This window comes from Cucurbita pepo, chromosome 8 (assembly GCF_057944985.1).
Source record: "Cucurbita pepo subsp. pepo isolate OVF chromosome 8, ASM5794498v1, whole genome shotgun sequence".
NCBI classification, from domain to species: Eukaryota; Viridiplantae; Streptophyta; class Magnoliopsida; order Cucurbitales; family Cucurbitaceae; genus Cucurbita; species Cucurbita pepo.
Genome location: NC_141805.1, coordinates 4,948,253 through 4,967,729, shown reverse-complemented (window position 1 = coordinate 4,967,729; position 19,477 = coordinate 4,948,253). Strand labels below are relative to the sequence as shown.

Here is a 19,477-nt window from a genome sequence, read left to right as displayed (position 1 = left end):
ATCGGCCATATTTGCAGATGATCTATATCCTCGATTGTTGCGTTGATTGAATCGTACTGCCCTTCTAGAATTATTTTTCTATTGACATTGATATTCTGTATGTCCCCTTCTATCACAAAATTTACAGTGAAACTTAAGGAATCGACACTCATCAATTGTATGACCACTTTTATTGCAGTGTTCACATGATTTATCCTTCGCGAGTTTTGAATATGTTGTTTTCTTCTGCACTGCTGATGCAATCGAGAAATTCTCAGTAGGTTCAGAAGTTACCTGACGCTGCATCTCTTCTTGTACAAGTAATGAATAGGCTTGCCTCACATTAGGTAATGGAGTCATCATCAATATGTTGGATCTCACCGTTTTATAAGATTCATTGAGTCCCATGAGTAGTTGCATCAACTTGTCTTCTTCGCGTTGATCAATATGTATTTGACGTTGATTACAGGTAAATGGTGTGCGGTATGCTTCCAATTCATCCCAGAGTGCTTTGAGCTTGGTGAAATATACTGACAGTGCCATGGTTCCCTGCGACATCATTCCTATAGACCTTTGTATCTGAAAAATTGCTGGACCATTCTTTTGTGAGAATTGATCGTGAAGATCAACCCACACTTGACGAGCTGTCTTGGCGTAAATAATACCCTCAGCGATATCTGCTTCAACTGAATGAGTTAACCAAGATATTATCATACTGTTGCACTGATTCCATAGTTCAAATTCGATTGAATTTGCATCTTGAGACGGTTCTTCAATTGTGCCATCAATGAAGCCAATTTTCTTTTTGGCAATGAGAGCAAGCATAACTGATTTACTCCAGGATTGATAATTTGTTCCATTTAATTTGATTGGAACAAGTGAATATCCTGGCTGATCAGAATGGTGAATATAATAAGGATGTGTTGAATCAACATCCGAATTTTTGAAGCTGTATTTGGCTGATTCCGTCATAGAGAAAATTTTGATATTTAAAAATACCAAGATCTATGCTCTGATACCATGTTAAGAATGAGATAGAAAATATAATTGGGAAGGTGTGTATTATCATTGATATTGATATCCTTTAAATAGGATACAAACTAGTACAAAGGAGGAAAATATAAAATAATTAAATACCAGAATAAAATAAAATATACTATAAATCAAATCATAAATAAAGAATATTATGATATAATATCTGAGATATATTCTATAAATAATATATACTCTAGATATTATATCTCAATAGTTGAACATGCATAAGTGTAATGAGATAAGAATAGGGCACTAGAGTTAAAAGACAATTTTATAGTGATTTAGGTCAGGACTTTTAGACCGAGCTCTAGGATAGTAAGTGGCGATCAAAGGTCAAGACCCTAGTGCTCCCAAAACCATATTAATCCCATAAGCTAATTTAGAGAGTCAGGGAGATTAGAGTTCAAATTTTAAACTACCTAGACAACTTAAAAACCTAGTTAACCTCTAAGACACCTCGGAAAGATTAAGAAAGCTTGTCAGGCCTAGTAGCCGTGTGAACAGTATCACTAGAGCTTTCACCTCCTATTTCGTCTAGTACATTATTAGCTTTATCAATAATCTAGATGCACTATATAGGTGCAATCTAGTACATCAAATCGAATAACACTTCTGCCAAACAATAAGTATATTGGTATAGTATTGTCAAGCTTGACCAAGTCAAATTTGAAAAAGCATCGAGACAAATAGGTGTCATTGTCTTGTAGAAATAACCTAGGGCCTTTGTTCAACAAGGGCTTTAGACCGTAAACTTGTTCTTAGATGAGATGAAAGACCACACAAGTAAACTCACTAACTGATCGACACACAGGGTCACTTCCCCAAACTTTTAGATTCCAGGGTGGTTTCTATGAAAGGGTCAATAATTAACCTTACACAGAGATATTTAGAGAGAGACGTCATACTATCGTATAATACATGTTGAGGTCACATCCACTCAGGATACCAATCAGTCACTACTAAGACATGGTAAGCTAACATTAAACCTAAAAAGCAATAAGGTTGGTTCACGTGTGGTCGAGTAAACATCTTTATTTTCATTATTCATTTCCCATTTTATTATACTTTCATTATTGAAAAATAAAATAAAATATTTCCTACCAAATTCATTGTTGCATTGTTTAAAAAAAAAAAAAAAAATTAAAATTTGGGTTAGATTATAAAAAGGGAAAAAAAGGCATCTAAAGGAATCTTAAATATAAAAGGTAAGAAAGAAAAGAAAGTGTTAAAAACGCTTTATTTAGTAACATAATAATAATAAATAAATAAAAAGGGTAACAGAAAAATTGGTGTTATTGATATATCCGTTGAATTTAAAACAAATTGCCTTCTAAGTTCATTAATATTCACATAGCAAAGGAAGACAAGGAAGTTTAATCAAACGGTTGACTTAATTAATACATAAAAGAAAAAGAGAAAGAAAAAGAAAAAGAAAAAGAAAAAGAAAAAGAAAAAGAAAAAGAAAAAGAAAAAGAAAATTGGTACTTTTTAGGCTTTTAGAGAAGAGCGCTGACAAAGGGATATCCCTTCTGTTTCTCTGTTTATTTCCAGCCTCCTCTTCAAACCCTTTCAATGAGTTTTGGATTTTATTTGATTTCACCCATTTCAAACATGACTTCCGCTACTCACCATCTCCTCTCCGCCCCACATTTCAAGGATCTCGCCATTAAACTCTTCGGCCGCACCATCCCTTTGCCGGAATCCAACATTTCCGCCGCCCTGCAAAATCTCGTATCTATTTTCATTCGCTCTCTTCTTTCTTTCTGCCTTTAATCTCATTGTTTTACTTATTTGTTTCTGTGGGACATCTCTCCTATGAATATGTTCAATCTTAACTTCATTTTGTTTCCATTTCTCCATCTTCATTTCTTCATTTCTCCCTGTTTCCTTTCCTTGTCTTTTCCCTTATTTGGAACCATTGTATTCAGGATGGTTGCAACCATTTCAAAGAAGGTGAGCACTGTGTGTCGGGTGCAGAAGACTCCAGGTCCAGCGTTTTAGTACGCGATGATGAACAAAAGCAAGCCTCGAACGAGGAGGAAGTGCATTTCAAAGAGGAGCAGGGAGATGGTAATGAGGAGAGAGTTTTGAAGAAGCCAGACAAGATCATTCCTTGTCCTAGATGTAACAGTTTACAAACTAAGTTCTGTTACTTCAACAACTACAATGTCAATCAACCTAGGCATTTCTGCAAGAACTGCCAAAGATATTGGACTGCTGGTGGCACCATCAGAAACCTTCCTATCGGTGCAGGACGACGAAGGAACAAGCAATTGCCATCTCAATACCGACCTATAATAGTATCATCCTCCGAGGGACTTGCGACATCTCGGTTCGAACCATCGGATTCGACGAATCACCATCAATTGATATCAGGCCTTCAGTCTCCTGCTTTCAGGCCTTCCAATGCCAATGCCACTCTTCTGAAGTTTGGACCTGAAGCACCACTTTGTGAATCCATGGAGACCGTTCTCAGTCTTGGAGACCAGAAGAGGTCCATTGAGATTGGCTCTGCACATAGCAGAGACAGTCCTGATGAACCATCCTCCTGTGGATCCTCCTCCATGACAACGAATGAATTCCCTGAAACTGTCGTCGAGAGGGAAGCAGCCAGACTGTCGGGTTCGAGTAATGAGAACACTTCACCGAACACGGTTCGTTGTTACCCCGTTCCACAATTGGTTTTTCCATTGAATCAGGGTGGGAACGGTATAGTTTCATCAGCAATGGTTAAAGGTTCAGATAGCACGAGTGTATCCAATCCAGTTCAATGGCTGCCTGCGACAATGCTGGCAGTTCCCGGCTATTGCACGCCTAGCCTTCCATTACAATTTGTGCCAGCATCATATTGGGGCTGCACGCCTGTATGGACCGCAGCTGGTGTCCATGCATCTCAAACATCCGCAGCTACCATCGGCAGCTGCGCCACGAGTTCATCACCGACACTCGGAAAGCATTCGAGAGATGCAAGTAGCAGCTTGACAGAGGAAGAGGAATCAGAGAAATGCGTGGTGGTACCAAAGACAGTACGGGTTGATAAGGTGAGCGAAGGGTCGAGGAGTCCAATATGGACGACATTTGAAACTACAGAAAGTAATGCAGATGGTAAAGAGCATTATAGGGAGGCTCCTCATCTCTTGGAAACAAGAACTGGAAGCTTTTACTTGTAGATTTTCCTTCAGACCACATAGAATGTAATTCTTTTTTTTGGTGACTGTTTTAAAGCTGTTCATATAATTCTGAAAGCTTTGCCAGAAATTTGGTACATATGATGTTTATGGGTCACACAGTTAAGAGAATTAATCTTCCATTCTTCCATTGCCTCTGCCATCATCTGAGATCAGTAATTCTAGTTTGGTGCTTCCATGTTGTACCATGATTCAATTTGTGGATATGAATATTGAGGTTGGAAGGGGTTGCGAGCCAAGCAACCAAACAGATTGGAAGATGTTATTACTCCTTTAATTTAGAAGTGGGGTTTGTTGTGAGAGGGTGTTGGGAAGGTAGCACAACATTCAAGGAAACATTTACTCCTTTCAACGTTGCTACTTTTGTTCGTATTTATTCTTATATCATTATTATTATTTTTTTTTTTTTTTTATCAACTCTAACACGTTTGAACATTATTATTTTCAAATTTATAGATTAACTTTAGAAAAAAATGAAAAAGCAAAAAAACTAAGAAGTGACTCAATTGTGATGATAAGTGACTCAATTCTCCTCTCAATTACTGCCTCCAAAAACTAATTGCTATATCTTTAGCAACCTTTACAAAAACATGACCAACAAAAAGAGGTCAAAAAGTTCTTGCTTTTCTTTTTTTCTTTTTTTGCTTTTTAAAAAGTCATATCAACCATTTTTAGCAAGCAATCTTTATTGGTTCCAACATGTAATTTAATTTGTGAACATCCATGATCTTAACATACCAATATTACTTCATATCTTAAATTTTATATAATCGATCTATCCTTTTTTTTCTTTTTTCTTTGTCTTTTCTTTATATCTATATGAAAGTAAAGGGAAGAATAAAATTTAAAAAGTGATATATAGAAAGGAAAATAATGGAGAGATAGATGGAAAAGGAAAAAATAAAAAGGTAGAAAAAGAGATATGGTAAAGGGGGAAAATGTGTTACAAAGTTAAAAAAGAGAAAAGAAAGGGAAGGGAAGTTAAAAAAGAGAAAAGAAAGAGATAAAAAAGGAAGGGAAGTTAAAAAAGAGAAAAGAAAGAGATAAAAAAGGAAGGGAAGTTAAAAAAGAGAAAAGAAAGAGATAAAAAAGGAAGGGAAGTTAAAAAAGAGAAAAGAAAGAGATAAAAAAGGAAGGGAAGTTAAAAAGAGAGAAAAGAGGAGGGGCTAAACTTTTTACTGATAGATTTAAAATTTTGAGCAGATAGCTCATGGACACTCCCACATAACCATAAAGGCACCCTAGTTTAGGACGAGTGTCCTCTGTGTGTCGACCAACTATTGTGTTAATCTATGCGATCACACTCCCCCTCTTAGAATGGGTTTACAGCATATAAGTCCTCTTTAGGAGACCCTTGGAAATTTTCACAATTTTGGGATCCTAATTGTCCCGACACACTTCCTTAACAAGCTTAGCCTAGCTTGACTGCACTGGTATTAGAGTGAAATTGGTAGAGACTCTAATCACACCATTTATACTGCTAATAGCCTGAAGAGATACCTTAGTCAATTCTTGGATGTCGTGGAGGTTTACTAAGTCGGTTTAATTTTCATCTTAGGTTTCCAAGACACTGGGAACTAGCAAACTACTCTAGACTTTCGCTTCTCACGATCCTAGGGTGCACAATCTACTAAAAATGTACTAACCTAAGTCAACATGCAAACTACTCTAGTTGTAGCACCCTAATTTTAACTTGGTTATCTCATGTATGCGTGTTAGAGAGATATTCATATCGATCATCTAAAGTATGGAACACATATTCTAAACACCACCTTGGTTATCTCTGGGTGCTAAGGAAGTCTCTTGGGTTCTTTGGGTGGTTAGGTTGCTTAATGCAGACTATCGATTCCATGGTATTCTATTTTGTCTCTTTGAGTCTTTCTTAGTTTGGGACCACTGGGTCTAGACCCCCTGATCACCCCTTACGATCCTAAAGTGCTCAATCTACTATACGCATCCTGACCTAAGCCATCATCTAGTCGACATATCACTAGTGTCCTAGTCTGATCTCGTTGCTTTTATTTACATTCTACAGGGAATTTATCGATGTTTCAATACTCACCATAATTTAATTTGAATCAGGACCTACCAGTGAATGTATGATTTTATGATTTCCATGCATTAGGTGTATTATAGAAATATCTCCCAAATAGACATGTATGAATGAATAGAATATGTTTTATTGCTTTAGGTGATCGATATGAATATCTTCCTAGTAAAAAGTGCATGAGAGAATCGAGTTCAGATTAGGACCCCACAACTAGAGTGGCTTACATGTTAACCTAGATGAGAACGTTCAAGTAGACCTAGCACTCTAGAATCGTGAGTGATGATAAGAATTTTAGACATGAGTGTACTCAAGGATTGGTTTAGCCCAAGGGGCTAACTTCAAGCGTTCTGAAAAACATGAGATATAGATTAAACTGCCTAGACACCCCAAAGGACTTAATCAACCTCCACGACATCTAAGTATAATTAAGGAAGCTTATCGGAACTCTAAGGCCACTTGAGTTACTAATGAGTATAGGATCAGGACAAGGTTGACATCACGATCTCGTTAAACTTGTTCTAAAGAGAAACTAGGGACTACATAGGTAGTTAGCTCAACGAAGACTCTTATTAAGTGTAGAGACAAGTCAAGGCAAAGGTCATGACTTCGTAAATCGACCTTGGAAGAAAATAAATACTACACAGGTAGTTGTCAAGGAAAGTGCTTCTATTGAATATAGAAACGGGTGAAGGCCAACGTTGTGACTTTGTAAATTGGTATTGGAAGAGACTAGGGACTACATAGATAGTTGTCAAGGAGAACGCCTGTATTGAGTAGAGGGACGGGTTGAGGGTGACACCGTGATGCAGTAAATCAATCTTGAAAGGGGACTAGGGAATATACAAGTTGATGGCTCATGATGAACCATTTGGAACTTCAAGACCTACATAAAAACTAAGATAATTGTAGGAAAGGACTTGAACTTCCAAGAGTCTAGAGTACTAGGAATTGGATGTGATCAGAGCTTTTTTTTTTTTTTTTTTTTTTTTTTTTTTTGTCAGGTATCGGTTGAGGTAGGAGAGTATTTGAGGGCTAAGTGGTCACAAAGAAGTGTCAACTCGAGGCGTAAGTTAGTTTGTACTTTTGTGGGTCGTCATTTATATTCATCTGTATCCCACTCTCATTCCCTGTTTGCAATAAACTTGAACAATACCTATTTTGCATGGTTTCTGTTTTGTATTTTGTTTTGACAACAATGGTGTATGTTTTTAATTCCCATTTTTGTACTTTTACTTTCAACTTAATCTCTACTTTTAGTTGCTTTCGTCTTTTCTTTTAGTCACAATCTCAAATTCAAAGTCTCGAAAATTGGACGGTGATAAACCATTCATTTGAAGATGACAAATACACTTGATGGTTGAATATCCATTTGTGAATTTTGAAAGTCTTAAAGTGAATTTTTTTTTTTTCATTTTAAATAAATCTAAAGTGATTGGGTAGGAATTACTTTACAATCACATTTTAGAAAATAATTATTAACAAATTTAATTATTTAAATTATTATCTATTTGGTTTCTAAATTTAAATTATTAAATTATTAAACCCTAAACTTTCAATTTCGTTTTTGGTAAGTTTTTTTTTTAAAATTTAAAAATGGTTGAATAAAATTGAAAGTTAAATACGTTAAAAAGGTGATAGTCAGTTGGGTTTCAACCATTTTAGGCCTAAACGAGAACAAGTCAAACTAATCAAATTTCATGAATAAAAATAAAACCAACCTGCAGTAAGCTTTAGAGACGATTGGTTTGATTTCTGTATGGGTTTGGTTCTTCGGTTTTGGGCTTAAACGTTTATTTGTTTGAACTTGGAAATCGTTTTTGGGCCCAGAAAAGCCCAGTTCTGCAAAACATGTGTTGAAATAGTGAAACGAGACGATGAGGTTACTACCACAGCACGACTAATGGCGTTATTGAGACTAAGGCCGATGAGGCGTTGTGATGATTCAATGGCGGACGGAGGGGCATTTGTGATGCTACAACCATTGACACTTCTCATACAACATGACGATCAAATTGTTGCACAATAAGATTTTAAACGAACGAAGTTGTTGTATGTAACGACCAATAACGAGGTTAATTAAAAAGAAAGAAAGAAGGAAAGAGAATTAGGTTTTAGAGATTTTTGGTTGATTTTAACCAAAATCAATGACATAAAATTACACGCCTACAAATTTATTGATAGTTTTTAAAATAAAAAATTTGGAATCTAAAATGATATTTATATATAGAAGTTGGTTGAGAAAGTAGTTAAAGAAAAGTCAGGAATCCAAGTGGCAGGTTTGAGCTAGAAGACAGAAATAAAGAAAGAACACTGCACTTGAATGCTTAGATCTTGACGCGTGGCATTTCTTTACCGACCATTTTTTTAATGTCGGCCAGATCGCGGGGTTGTGTAATAAAAAATAAAAAAAAAACAATAAATAAATATGGGCCCTTCCACCTTCCCAAAACGTCGGCAAACGAGTCATGTCCACGCGGCGAGGTATGAGTGGCCAAAAAATGATGAAACTTTCTTTATTGCTCAAATCATATTTTTTAAAAAATAGTTGAATTAGAAAGTCTCCTAAAATGAAATAATTATTAAAAGAAAAAGAAAAAGAAAAAGAAAAAGAAAAAGAAAAAGAAAAAGAAAAAAAAAAGTGTTGAAAGGTATGGTGTAGGAGTAGTGGGAGACGCGGTATTGGCGCGTAAACATGTAAGAAAAAGAATCGCAATTATTAAAGCGATATAAAACGTCAAAATCAAGGATATTGGATAAGTGAATTTATTCGTTAATAATATTATTTTTGTGGTCCAAGGGATTGTGGTTGGGGATCTATAAATAAGGCTCCTCCTTCCCATTGAAGTTATTGGATTGGATCTAGCAAAGAAAGAAAGAAAGCAGAGCATCATGTCAGGGATCATGGAGAAAATAGGCGAGAAGCTCCACATCGGAGGAGACCACAAGGGGGAGCACAAGGGGGAGCACCACGAGAAGGACAAGCACGAGCACGAGAAGAAGCACGGCGAGAAGTCAGAGCACCATGGAGAAGGGCACAAGGAAGGCCTGATGGAGAAGATCAAGGACAAGATCCATGGGGGGGATCATCATGATGAGAAGGGTGAGAAGAAGAAGAAGAAGGAGAAGAAGAAGAAGGGCGAGCACCACGAGGGCGGCCACAGCAGCAGCAGCGACAGCGACAGCGACTGATCTGATCCTCTGTTTCTGCGTCTGTGTGTCTCTCTAGTTTCCTTTCAATAACATCAATATCTAATCTTTGTGTTTCTCCGGACTTGTATTATCCACTGCGCTCTATTATATAATAAAACCCTCCTCATCTTTCTAATTTTGCTTTTATCTGATTTAAGGTGAGAAATTAAGGAGAACCCAAAGATTTGAGGAAATTTGAGAAACAAACAAAAGTGGACGAGAAATTCAACACTATTACCCATCGTTCATTAAAGAGGGGGATTTCAACAACTCCGCCAGGGCTTTTGTTCATTAACGAGGGGGCAAAACTTTTGTATAACTCTTCTTCCCTTCCATTTATTGGAACCACATCTACAACTTTGTTCTTGCACTTTTAATATGATGAGGCTTCTCAAACCGTGAAAGCATATAAATACCCACTTTGCTTTAATTCAATTAAGCTTTGCTTACCTGCCTATGCAAGATTATGAATTGTTCATGAATTTATGTTTCATACATGATTCATATATAATCAAGTTGAATGTATTGAAGCATATTAACAATTTAAAAACTCTAACTAAGCTTCATTGGAAGGGTAAGAAAAGTATGGAATAGGAACGATTACAATACACAAATAGTGATTGATATAACTTTGATGAAAGCATGGATGGATGATTATGAGCATGAATATGTTGATTGATTATCTTCCCCCTTCCCCATATGATATGATGTATGGTATTATGTTTATGATACTCGGTATGCAGATGATTAAGAGATCACTAATCCTTATTTGTGAACTAATCCAAATAAGGACAACCGTCCATATTATTAGATAAAAGAATTTGAGATCTCGAGTAGTATTTGAGATGAGTAGTATATAAAAGTGTAGATCTCAAGTAGGACTTGAGATGAGTACTAGATCTTGAGTAGTACTTAATATGAGTATTGTATGAGAATTATGATCTCCACTAATATCAATGAGTACTATAAAAGAGTATTAGTGTCCGAAAATAGTCCAACTCTAAGAATACATGATATGCGTATGTTACTACAAGGAGAATGGAGATAGCTAAGGTCTTCTAACTTAGTAATCTAATGACTACATTATATGATTATATTTACATTTAAGTGTTCCATAGCTTATTCTTAATAGTAGACTAATAAAATGGTCCTTCATAGTATATTGTTTCTGTATGATATGAACAACATGATTGAGGAAAATTATGGGTTTAGTAGCTTATTTTTAATAATAATAATAATAAAAAAAAAAAAAAAAACATTGAGATGGAGTCTAATTAGATGATGATTGTGCTTCAAAGAGATAGAAACTTGAGTTAGGTTTCAAAAAAACTAGCCTAGGTGAAGACATAAACTCCATTTATGAGTAACAGAGAGCTCCTTGAAGCTAAACCATGAGAATAGATGAATTGACGTATGAAAAAAATCATGTTCAAGTAATAATGTAAATGATCTATAAGTATATGAACAAAACTAGTTGCTTTGTTCGGATGCACTATTAATATGAACATTTTGTTATTGTTATAAATGATTTGATTCAAATGGTTCATGTGGAGACGGGATATTTATTTGATGAGTTGGATATGATTAAACCACATCACTTTTAATCTATCTTTATAAATTAAATATTAATATTTAATGAGATAATATGAAACTCGATCTTGATCTTAATCTTGAGGGAGTTATAAATTTTTGCTTGTCAGAGCTTGTTTTTTATTTGCATGGGTAAAAATGACTTTTCCAACTGATTCAATGTGTCTATCAATCTGAAAACTTGACCAAATAGAGAGTCTGAAGTTAATTTTATAACATGAAATTCACACATTCCCATGTATGGTAAATAGATGAGTAATTCTGTCCGGGATGATTTCAGAACTTAAACAATGAGGTCATACTCTCTCATTAACTCAAGAGAGACTTAGCTTACGGTTTAGTTGTAAACAAATTGTCCATTAGATGGTAAATGATACTTCAAGCGTAAGATGTAATTACATAGGTAAAACACAATTTTGACGTAGCTGTAATTACACAACTCATACCGGAGCGACTTACTTGTAATGACTAAACCCAAAATGTTTTATAATGCATAAGAGTATAATTATAAACAAACTTAAAGTTGATTTCATTGTATGAATGAAATGCTTATTCCTAGCCCTTGAGATATTTGTTGGTGACGAAAGTGTGATGGAGATGGAAAACTATGAAGCAAGTATAGACCAGATTCATGAATAGGCAATAGAGTTTTTGGTGTATATTTCATTACATATAAATTGATTTTAAGTGTATTTTTTAAATATGTTTGTAGGTAATTTTCTTTAAATTTTAAATAAACATTTCTTGTATGAACCAAAAAATACTTTTAAAATTAACCATATTTTCGAATGTCAAAATAAACCTGTAATTAGAGGTAACACTGTTAAATAAAAAGTAAAATAAATAAATAAAACAAGTTAATTAATAAAAAATAACTGATTCCATCTCTTCACTAACCTCTCAAGACTTTTCTTCTAACAAACTTCAACTAACTCCTTTTCAAATATTCACAATTCTTCTTTTAAAATACTTAACTTGTATGAGTAATTCCAACAAAGCAGCAGAATGATAAGGTTTTCAAGGTTCTCAAGTCTAACGTAAACGTTATTGTAAAATTTTGTTAGGCTCACATGGGTTGAATTGAATTTTGAAGGACAAAATCAAACTTTCGTTAAGGATAAATTGGTGACACCAGCTTTGTAACGCTAAAAAAAAAAAAAAGGTCAAAGTTAGAGGGGCAAAAGGTGCATTTTGCTCCTCAGCCCATTATAGGGGTCTCGGGGATTCTCCACGAAAAAACTGTGAGAAAACTTGAGAGGGAAAAGTAAATCGCCAAAGTCCTTGTCGGAGAATCACCAACGAAATTCATCCTCTACCGAGACTTACACTATGGAGCTTCTTCTTGGAGAGAAGAAAGACTCATGTTGTTGAGGTTCCATCTTTCGTCATGATCCGAGAGAAATCCGCAAGGTAAGATCTCGAATGTTACTCTTCAGATCTGAGATCTTTGTTTGGGAATAAAGTGTTAGAGTTTACTATCTTCATCTAGGGAAGATCCACCGCTGATTTTGTAAGAAAATCGGACGAAACGTTGAGATATGAGAATCTTTTCAAGAACGGTAAGAATGTTATCGGACCTCTTTCCGACGCCCATAACTCATCGTATGATTAAGTAAAAATCAAGAAAAAAAAATATTGGCACGTAGGTTATAGTATGATCTAAAACTTTGTTGGAAATCATTACGGTTTGGATTAGGAATCGAGAGATAGAAAAATGAGAAGAATGTTGGAAAACTAATCGAAAACCTCGTTTTTCTGCTAGGAGGAGAGAGAAGGCGACGGCGTGCCACGTATCAATCGGCAAGAAGTTCGCGTGCGCCAATAACCACCGGACACGCGTCGAATGCCACCTGGGGAGACGCGGCTCCAACCTTCTAGCGACACGCGTCCGCGGCCAGGCAACCCGACCCATGTTCCTCAGCTGACCCGGTATCCGCGCGACGAAACGAACTGCGGTGACCCGCAATCCACCTGAAACCACTGCACCCAAATTTTTCCGACGACCCGCGGTTGCAGAAAAACGTGTGCGCGTGTCACTCGCGCATGGAACCTACGAGTGAGCTTGTTCTGGTGCGTGGCTGGCGCGTGGAAGTGCGTGTAAGCCTATTTTATCCCGTTCGACTTCTATTTTCCATATTTTCCTCCCGAATCCAATCATTACCCTATTTTATATGATATAGGATCTAATTGAGGAAAAATCCGTACTTTTTGATACACTAATTGTGTGGAAACGCTACGTAAGGACACACATCATCCAGGTAAGTCACCATTGATGGTGTTGTTATAACACATGCAGAAGCAATTTGGATCTTAGGCACTCTAAGGACATCAATTATAGTAAATTAGCTAGCATTTTCATAAGCATTAAAACTCAAGGAGTTTAAGTATTAACCTTTTGTAGTTCAAATTCATTTTTCTTCACGAACCGGTTTCGAACCACCACTAGTGTCTTCCCTACTATTCTCGAGCCTTAGAACGGAATTGTGGAATCCGATGAATGACAAAACTTGGGAGGGATTTAGTATATGTGAAGAGAGAGTTTGTGGGGGTTTTTCTAAGGTTTTTCCAAGAAGACTTTACATGTACCTTGATCATTCTATTTCTAGAGTCATATTTGCATGTTCATGCAAAATTGAGATAACATGGATTTTTCCCTTAAGTGAAGTCAACGGTTTGACTTTCTCCATTTTAATTCAACAATTAATTTAAATAAAAGTAATATTAAATGATTAATTAAACAATTTAATTAATCTTTAACATTAATTCAAATGCGAATCTCAATCAATTCCGACACATCTTGATTAAAATATTTAAATCTTATTTAAATATCTCCTATTCTTTCTTTTTGTTTAATTCATAAATAAAACAAAATGCGTTTAAATATATCGTATATATTTAGCACATATTCCCTAATTTGCATTCGAACACTTCGAACTCACTTGTCACACTATTCTATGGTTTAGTCTGATATGAGCTAGGAGGAGGACCTAATGGACCTACAGATCATGGGCTCCGACGATCCGAGATTAACTGGTTAACCTCATTAACCTTGTTAACCAACATTCGTTAACTACTAGGACACTCCACTATAGCCTAGTAGTTGCACTCCCCTCACTATAGATATATTTCTGTCCATTTGATATAACCATGATTAGTAAGTTGATCCTTCACAGGTTGTTCGTAACTAGAGTTGGGTCAATTTACCGTTTTACCCCTAAAGTTACTCCTTGTTCCTTATGTTCCACTGATCCTCTAATGAATAATTGGTTTGTGGTCCAACCAGTAAACTGAATTCCTCTAAAACCAATTAGAGGGTGGGGCCCCTTGTTCAAGACCTAGAGTCAGTAGTTAAGGGAACAACCTCTCTACTATCTCTAAAAGTGGGTAGGAGTGAATTCCATCTTGCACCCCACGTCCCTAGCTATTCACCCAGTCTTACCTCTAAAACGGGAGGCTTATTGAGTCGGCCAACTCGAGCCACTCTCACCCATGCAAATCTAAGGATAATTCTGAATAAACAGGATTAAGATCGAGTTACCTAGGTCATCGAATAAGAAAAATGAGTCTCAACAGTAAACGACATTATAAAGTGAGAGTGATTTTCTTCATGGTCCGATCTTATGCAATACTCATTGCATAGGACACCCCCACTCACATGTCTCTGCATGTACAATTTAGCGATCACATTGTTTATATCATATACAAAAGTGGGCCGCATCCATAGTGTCTCCAACATAACGTACTCAGCTTTATCCCTGTACTATAGATCATTTTGACTATATAATTGAACTTGAAACACTCTTATGTCTCTACATATAGTTCAAATAATCATAGTATAGTCAGAGTGTTCTTAGTTTATTGGATTTAGATTAATAATCATAAAATTCACTTTATTCAATAACAATCTTTATTGAATAAACATCAATAATAACTTTATTGAAAATAGAATATGTTTTGTTTTTTTTGTTTTTTGTTTTTTTTTATACAAATTATCAGGTTTAGGACATAAAACCCAACAAACTCCCACTTAGACTAAAACTCTAGTGAGGTTTTATAATGTTGAGTAGAGAGAAAGACATAAATACAATAAACTAGGGCATCACATACTCATGCCTTTTCTCCCACTTGCCCTAGATTACATAACTCGTAGTCCTAGAATCACTAGGTGCCCTTCAAACACTTTAGTCGTGAGGGGGTTTGTAAATGGATCAGCAATGTTGCGCTCTGAAGCTATCTATGTGACGATCACATCTCCTCGTTGCACAATCTCCCTTATGAGATGATATTTGCGCTCAATATTTTTCTATTGTGGTAGCTAAATGGCACCAAAGAGATTTGGACCCTATCTCGGGCCTGGACCTAGAAGGGGAAGAAGAAGAGTCGCTCAAGAAACTGATGTTCCGTCACCTGAGGCAGAACAACCTGTACCTAAACCTCAAGAGGAGGTTGATGAAATGCCCCAATGGTTCGAGAGTCCTATACCACGAGCACCAAGATTAGGAATGAGTCAAAAGAGAGCAATGACTCAAGATTTACCTGACATAGACTCTACTGCTCTTTCTCCTGAGGTGGTCCCACCGATGCCCACCACAATAATGTAGAGGTTCCACCTAGCTAGCCAACAACTAGCCTCACTACATATGTACTACAGGCATTTATGTTAACCTCCATGGTAAATCAGGCTTAGATGACTCATATGATGCAGACACTAGTCACTAAGCAGGCTACAATGCAACAGACAATACAACAGGCAACAATGCAACAGACAACAATGCAACAGGCAGCAATGCAACAGATAGCATTGCAAGGGACCAGAGACTCGGGGACTATAACTATGGAGTCTCGTTATCTGAAAGACTTCCAGAGGCATAACCCGCCTTCCTTTGATGGTGGAAAAATAGATCCCGTCGCAGCAGAAAATTGGCTCGAGGCTATGGAAACAGCCTTCTTTTACATGAACTGTCCGCTGGAATATCAGGTTCATTGCGGAACTTATATGTTGAAGGGAGAGGATCATTTCTGATGGAAGGGTGCTCAAAAAATTATTGCAGTACTTGGAGAGTATTTCTTGGTGTCAGTTCAAAGAGGCTTACCTCTGCAAATACTATCCAGTCACTGCCAGGATGAAGTTACAGGCAGCGCTTCATGAACTCAAGGAGGGTGACGAATCTGTGGAGGATTATGATTTGGAATTCAATAGATTGGCAAGATTCTCTCCTATATTTGTCAACACTGACGAGCTCAAGGCTAAACATTTTATCGCCGGTGTAAGGGAGAACATTAGAGGTTATGTGGCATCTCAGGCATCCACAGATTATACAGCAGCCCTAAAAAATGGCGACCCTCATTGATGCGCCTCGTATTGGGAAATTACAGTCAGGGTCAACCCAAAAATCCCACATAGCAGTTCAAGGGTAAAGGATAAACCAAAACTATCCTAGGACTAGCAGACCACCCCGTAGTGGCAATGCCAATAGCGGAAGAGCCCCAGCATAGAACAAGACTAATTGCCCTCAGTGTCAGCGTCCTCACAAGGGGGAGTGTCGTGCTGGAACTAATGCATGTTTCAGTTGTGGCCAAACATGGCACTTTGCAACGAATTGTCCTCGGATGACAGATCAGAACACTAATCGATCTGTAATACAAAATCAAAGGGGCCGGGGTGCCCGACAGCAGCATGGACAAGCTGTAGCCCATGCAACGACAGGCAGGCAAGCCGACGCGCCTGACGTAGTTGTTACAGGTACACTACCCATTTTTGGTCATTTGGCTTTTGTACTATTTGATTCGGGTTCTACATACTCGTTTGTGTCTGAAGAATTCGTTGGCTACTCATAAAGTTAAGGGAGGTAGTGTGACAGTGTCGAGATGTGTCATAGAAGCTACTTTAATAGTATTAAGTATGAAAGACTTTGATGTCATTTTGGGTATGGATTGTCTAGGCGAGAATCGCGCTCTTATAGATTGTGAAACTCGAATAATTACTCTCAAACTTCTGTCAGGGGATAGTTTTACTGTAACACCAAAAAAAAAAAAAAAAACAATATGAAAGGAATTAGATCCAACAACAATAAGCCACCTATGCAAGACCCAAAGGATATAAGGAAGGAAATTATGAGGATTAAGCAAAGAAAGAGGGTCTTAGTAAGTCATTTCTAAATCCGAAGAAGTAATCTTAAGGACTCAAGACCTTTGGAGATTGATTGGGAAGGAAAGTGTAAGCGAAAAGGACAAAAAGGTCATTTTCCCAATTATCAAGGATATTTCTGGATTTTTAATTTCTTATCTAAAAGGAATTTCGAGATGTTCAAGAAGGGAAAAATGACCAAGAAGATGTGAAGAATTTTTAGAAAAATTATGGATTTTTCAGGAAAATAATATTAAAATATTCAGAAAGTGCACAATTACCATAATACCCCTGGAAGAATGGATAATTACGAAAATGCCCCTCTGATCAGAATCAGAGCAGCTACGGTGACCATCTGAGAAAAATCTCTCGAAACTCAAATATCAGCCGTTGGATCTTCCCCAAAATTATGTATGATCTAGAAGATGGACAGATCATCACATCCAACGGCTATTATGCAAAACCAAAGTCGGTGAGGCTCTGACCGGAGTAGATATTCTTGCGGATTTTCTAGAAAATCCAACCGCCAATTCACGACGATTCTGGAGCTTTCAATATCGGTTTAAGCTCCGCCTATAAAGTCTGAAGTAGAGACAAGAATATGGAACAAGACTCGAGCAAGGTCAAGCATCCATTCGAGAGTTATGAGTGTTTAGATTTTGGGTCTCTTACTCTCGGATTTCTTCTAAATTCGAGAGCAATTCTCCACCATTTCCTTTCAAACTTGTTCCTATAGCTTCTAAACAAGATTACCCACAAGTTCTATGAAGGAATGGAGAGCTGAAACGTCATAGAACAAGATACCCAAGAGATCGAAAATCGGGGGTGTCGGGTAACTTGCAGATCGAGAGTGGTTCCTCAAAATTAAGATCCCACACTCAAAGTCGTTCCTCCAAACCAATTCCTTTATCTTGAGGAAAGAATAAGGAAGAGGTTTCGTGAAGAAATCGAGCCTCGAAAACCCCTAGAATCGGCTACCCGATAAGAAATCCCCTGTTTTAGCTCCGGCGAGGAAAATGATTTTAGACGAACTTTGGAAGCAAATATCTTAGGCTACGATCCAAGAAAAGGTACGAAATCTATCCCTATCTCTTCCTTATAACACCCTCTTTAAGTTTCATGAAGGAATCGAGGGGAGATAGAAGCTGGGGAGGGCGAGTTACAGACGGCGGCGCGAATGGTCGCGCGCGTCTTCTTCCCGTCTGGAGGAAGAAGACGATGACGTGGCCAGTTCAGTTGAACCGGCCATGTCAACCCAAAAACTCGACCTTCACTCGGTTTTTTTTCAATTTTAACCCCCTTCCAGACCGGTTCTGATGAAAAACTCTATGGTTCCAGAAAGTAGACACAATAAGGAGTCTGTGAAAGGAAAGTTGAAGTAATTCGGGTACCGGAAGCTCAAGAGAAGCGGTCCCGAACGTCGACAACGAGGTAAGTAGCCACCTTGGACTTTTTGTTAAGAAATACTTGTAGGAATCGCTTGGATTTCCATATGAACCCTAAAAAAAGTATGAAATTAGGATAAATGAAAGAAAAACTCTAGGAACCGTAAGTTAAGACCTTGAACCGAACAAATTTCTCGCAATTTAGGTAACGTTAAAATAACCCACTAGATGAACTCCGCTGCCTATGAAATTTTAATGCTGAGCATATTATGGCATGTTGAGGTTATATATGAAGTTTGGTAGTCATTGGATAAGGATAAGTGGGTAAACCAAGAAATGGTGCAAAATGACCATAATGCCCCTAAGGATATCTACCTACGGTTCATGACCTAGATGACCTCTAAATGCTATGAAGTCCTGAATTAAATCTTATTTTATAATGTTTGATGATGTGGTGAAGTTTGAAAGCCATTGGAACACGTTAAGTAGCAAAACCTAGAATTAGGGGTAAAATGACCAAAATGCCCCTAGGACTACTTATAGAAATTCAAGGTCTATACGTGCTCCAAATGATTTGCTACTTCTTATAAGGTCCATTATGAAGGACATGAAGTTATGTTTGAGGTCTCAAGTTGATTGGAGCAAGTTGGAACCTAAACAATGTTAGGACCCAAGAAACACCTAAAGGAAACACCACAAGACTCTAGACTCTTCTAGAACCCTTTAAAAGACTCCCTAGGAATCTATGACCTTCTAGAACAACTTACACTAAGATGGGTTCATATAGTTACAAATATAAGTTACAACTTATGACTCAAGAAATTAAGGACCTTAGAAACTTACGAGAACCAAGAACAACAACACACAAGTTTTACAACTACCCAAGTAAGAAGAATGCTAGGTACCACTCAAGGACGAGGGACCAAGGCCCCTA

The 19,477-nt window shown here is 37.1% G+C and overlaps 2 protein-coding genes across 2 annotated transcripts; both read left to right on the top strand.

Moving 5' to 3' along the window:
* Window positions 1–2,539: 2,539 nt before the first annotated feature.
* On the top strand, window positions 2,540–4,332 carry LOC111799811 (cyclic dof factor 1). The gene is made up of 2 exons (XM_023683291.2): window positions 2,540–2,745; window positions 2,943–4,332. The coding sequence occupies exons 1-2, from the start codon at window positions 2,587–2,589 to the stop codon at window positions 4,182–4,184; spliced, it is 1,401 nt and encodes a 466-aa protein (XP_023539059.2). The 5' UTR covers window positions 2,540–2,586; the 3' UTR covers window positions 4,185–4,332.
* A 4,755-nt stretch (window positions 4,333–9,087) lies between these two features.
* LOC111799693 (uncharacterized) lies at window positions 9,088–9,577 on the top strand. Its single transcript, XM_023683137.2, has one exon. It carries the CDS (start codon window positions 9,142–9,144, stop codon window positions 9,439–9,441), a length of 300 nt encoding a protein of 99 aa, XP_023538905.2. The 5' UTR covers window positions 9,088–9,141; the 3' UTR covers window positions 9,442–9,577.
* Window positions 9,578–19,477: the final 9,900 nt, after the last annotated feature.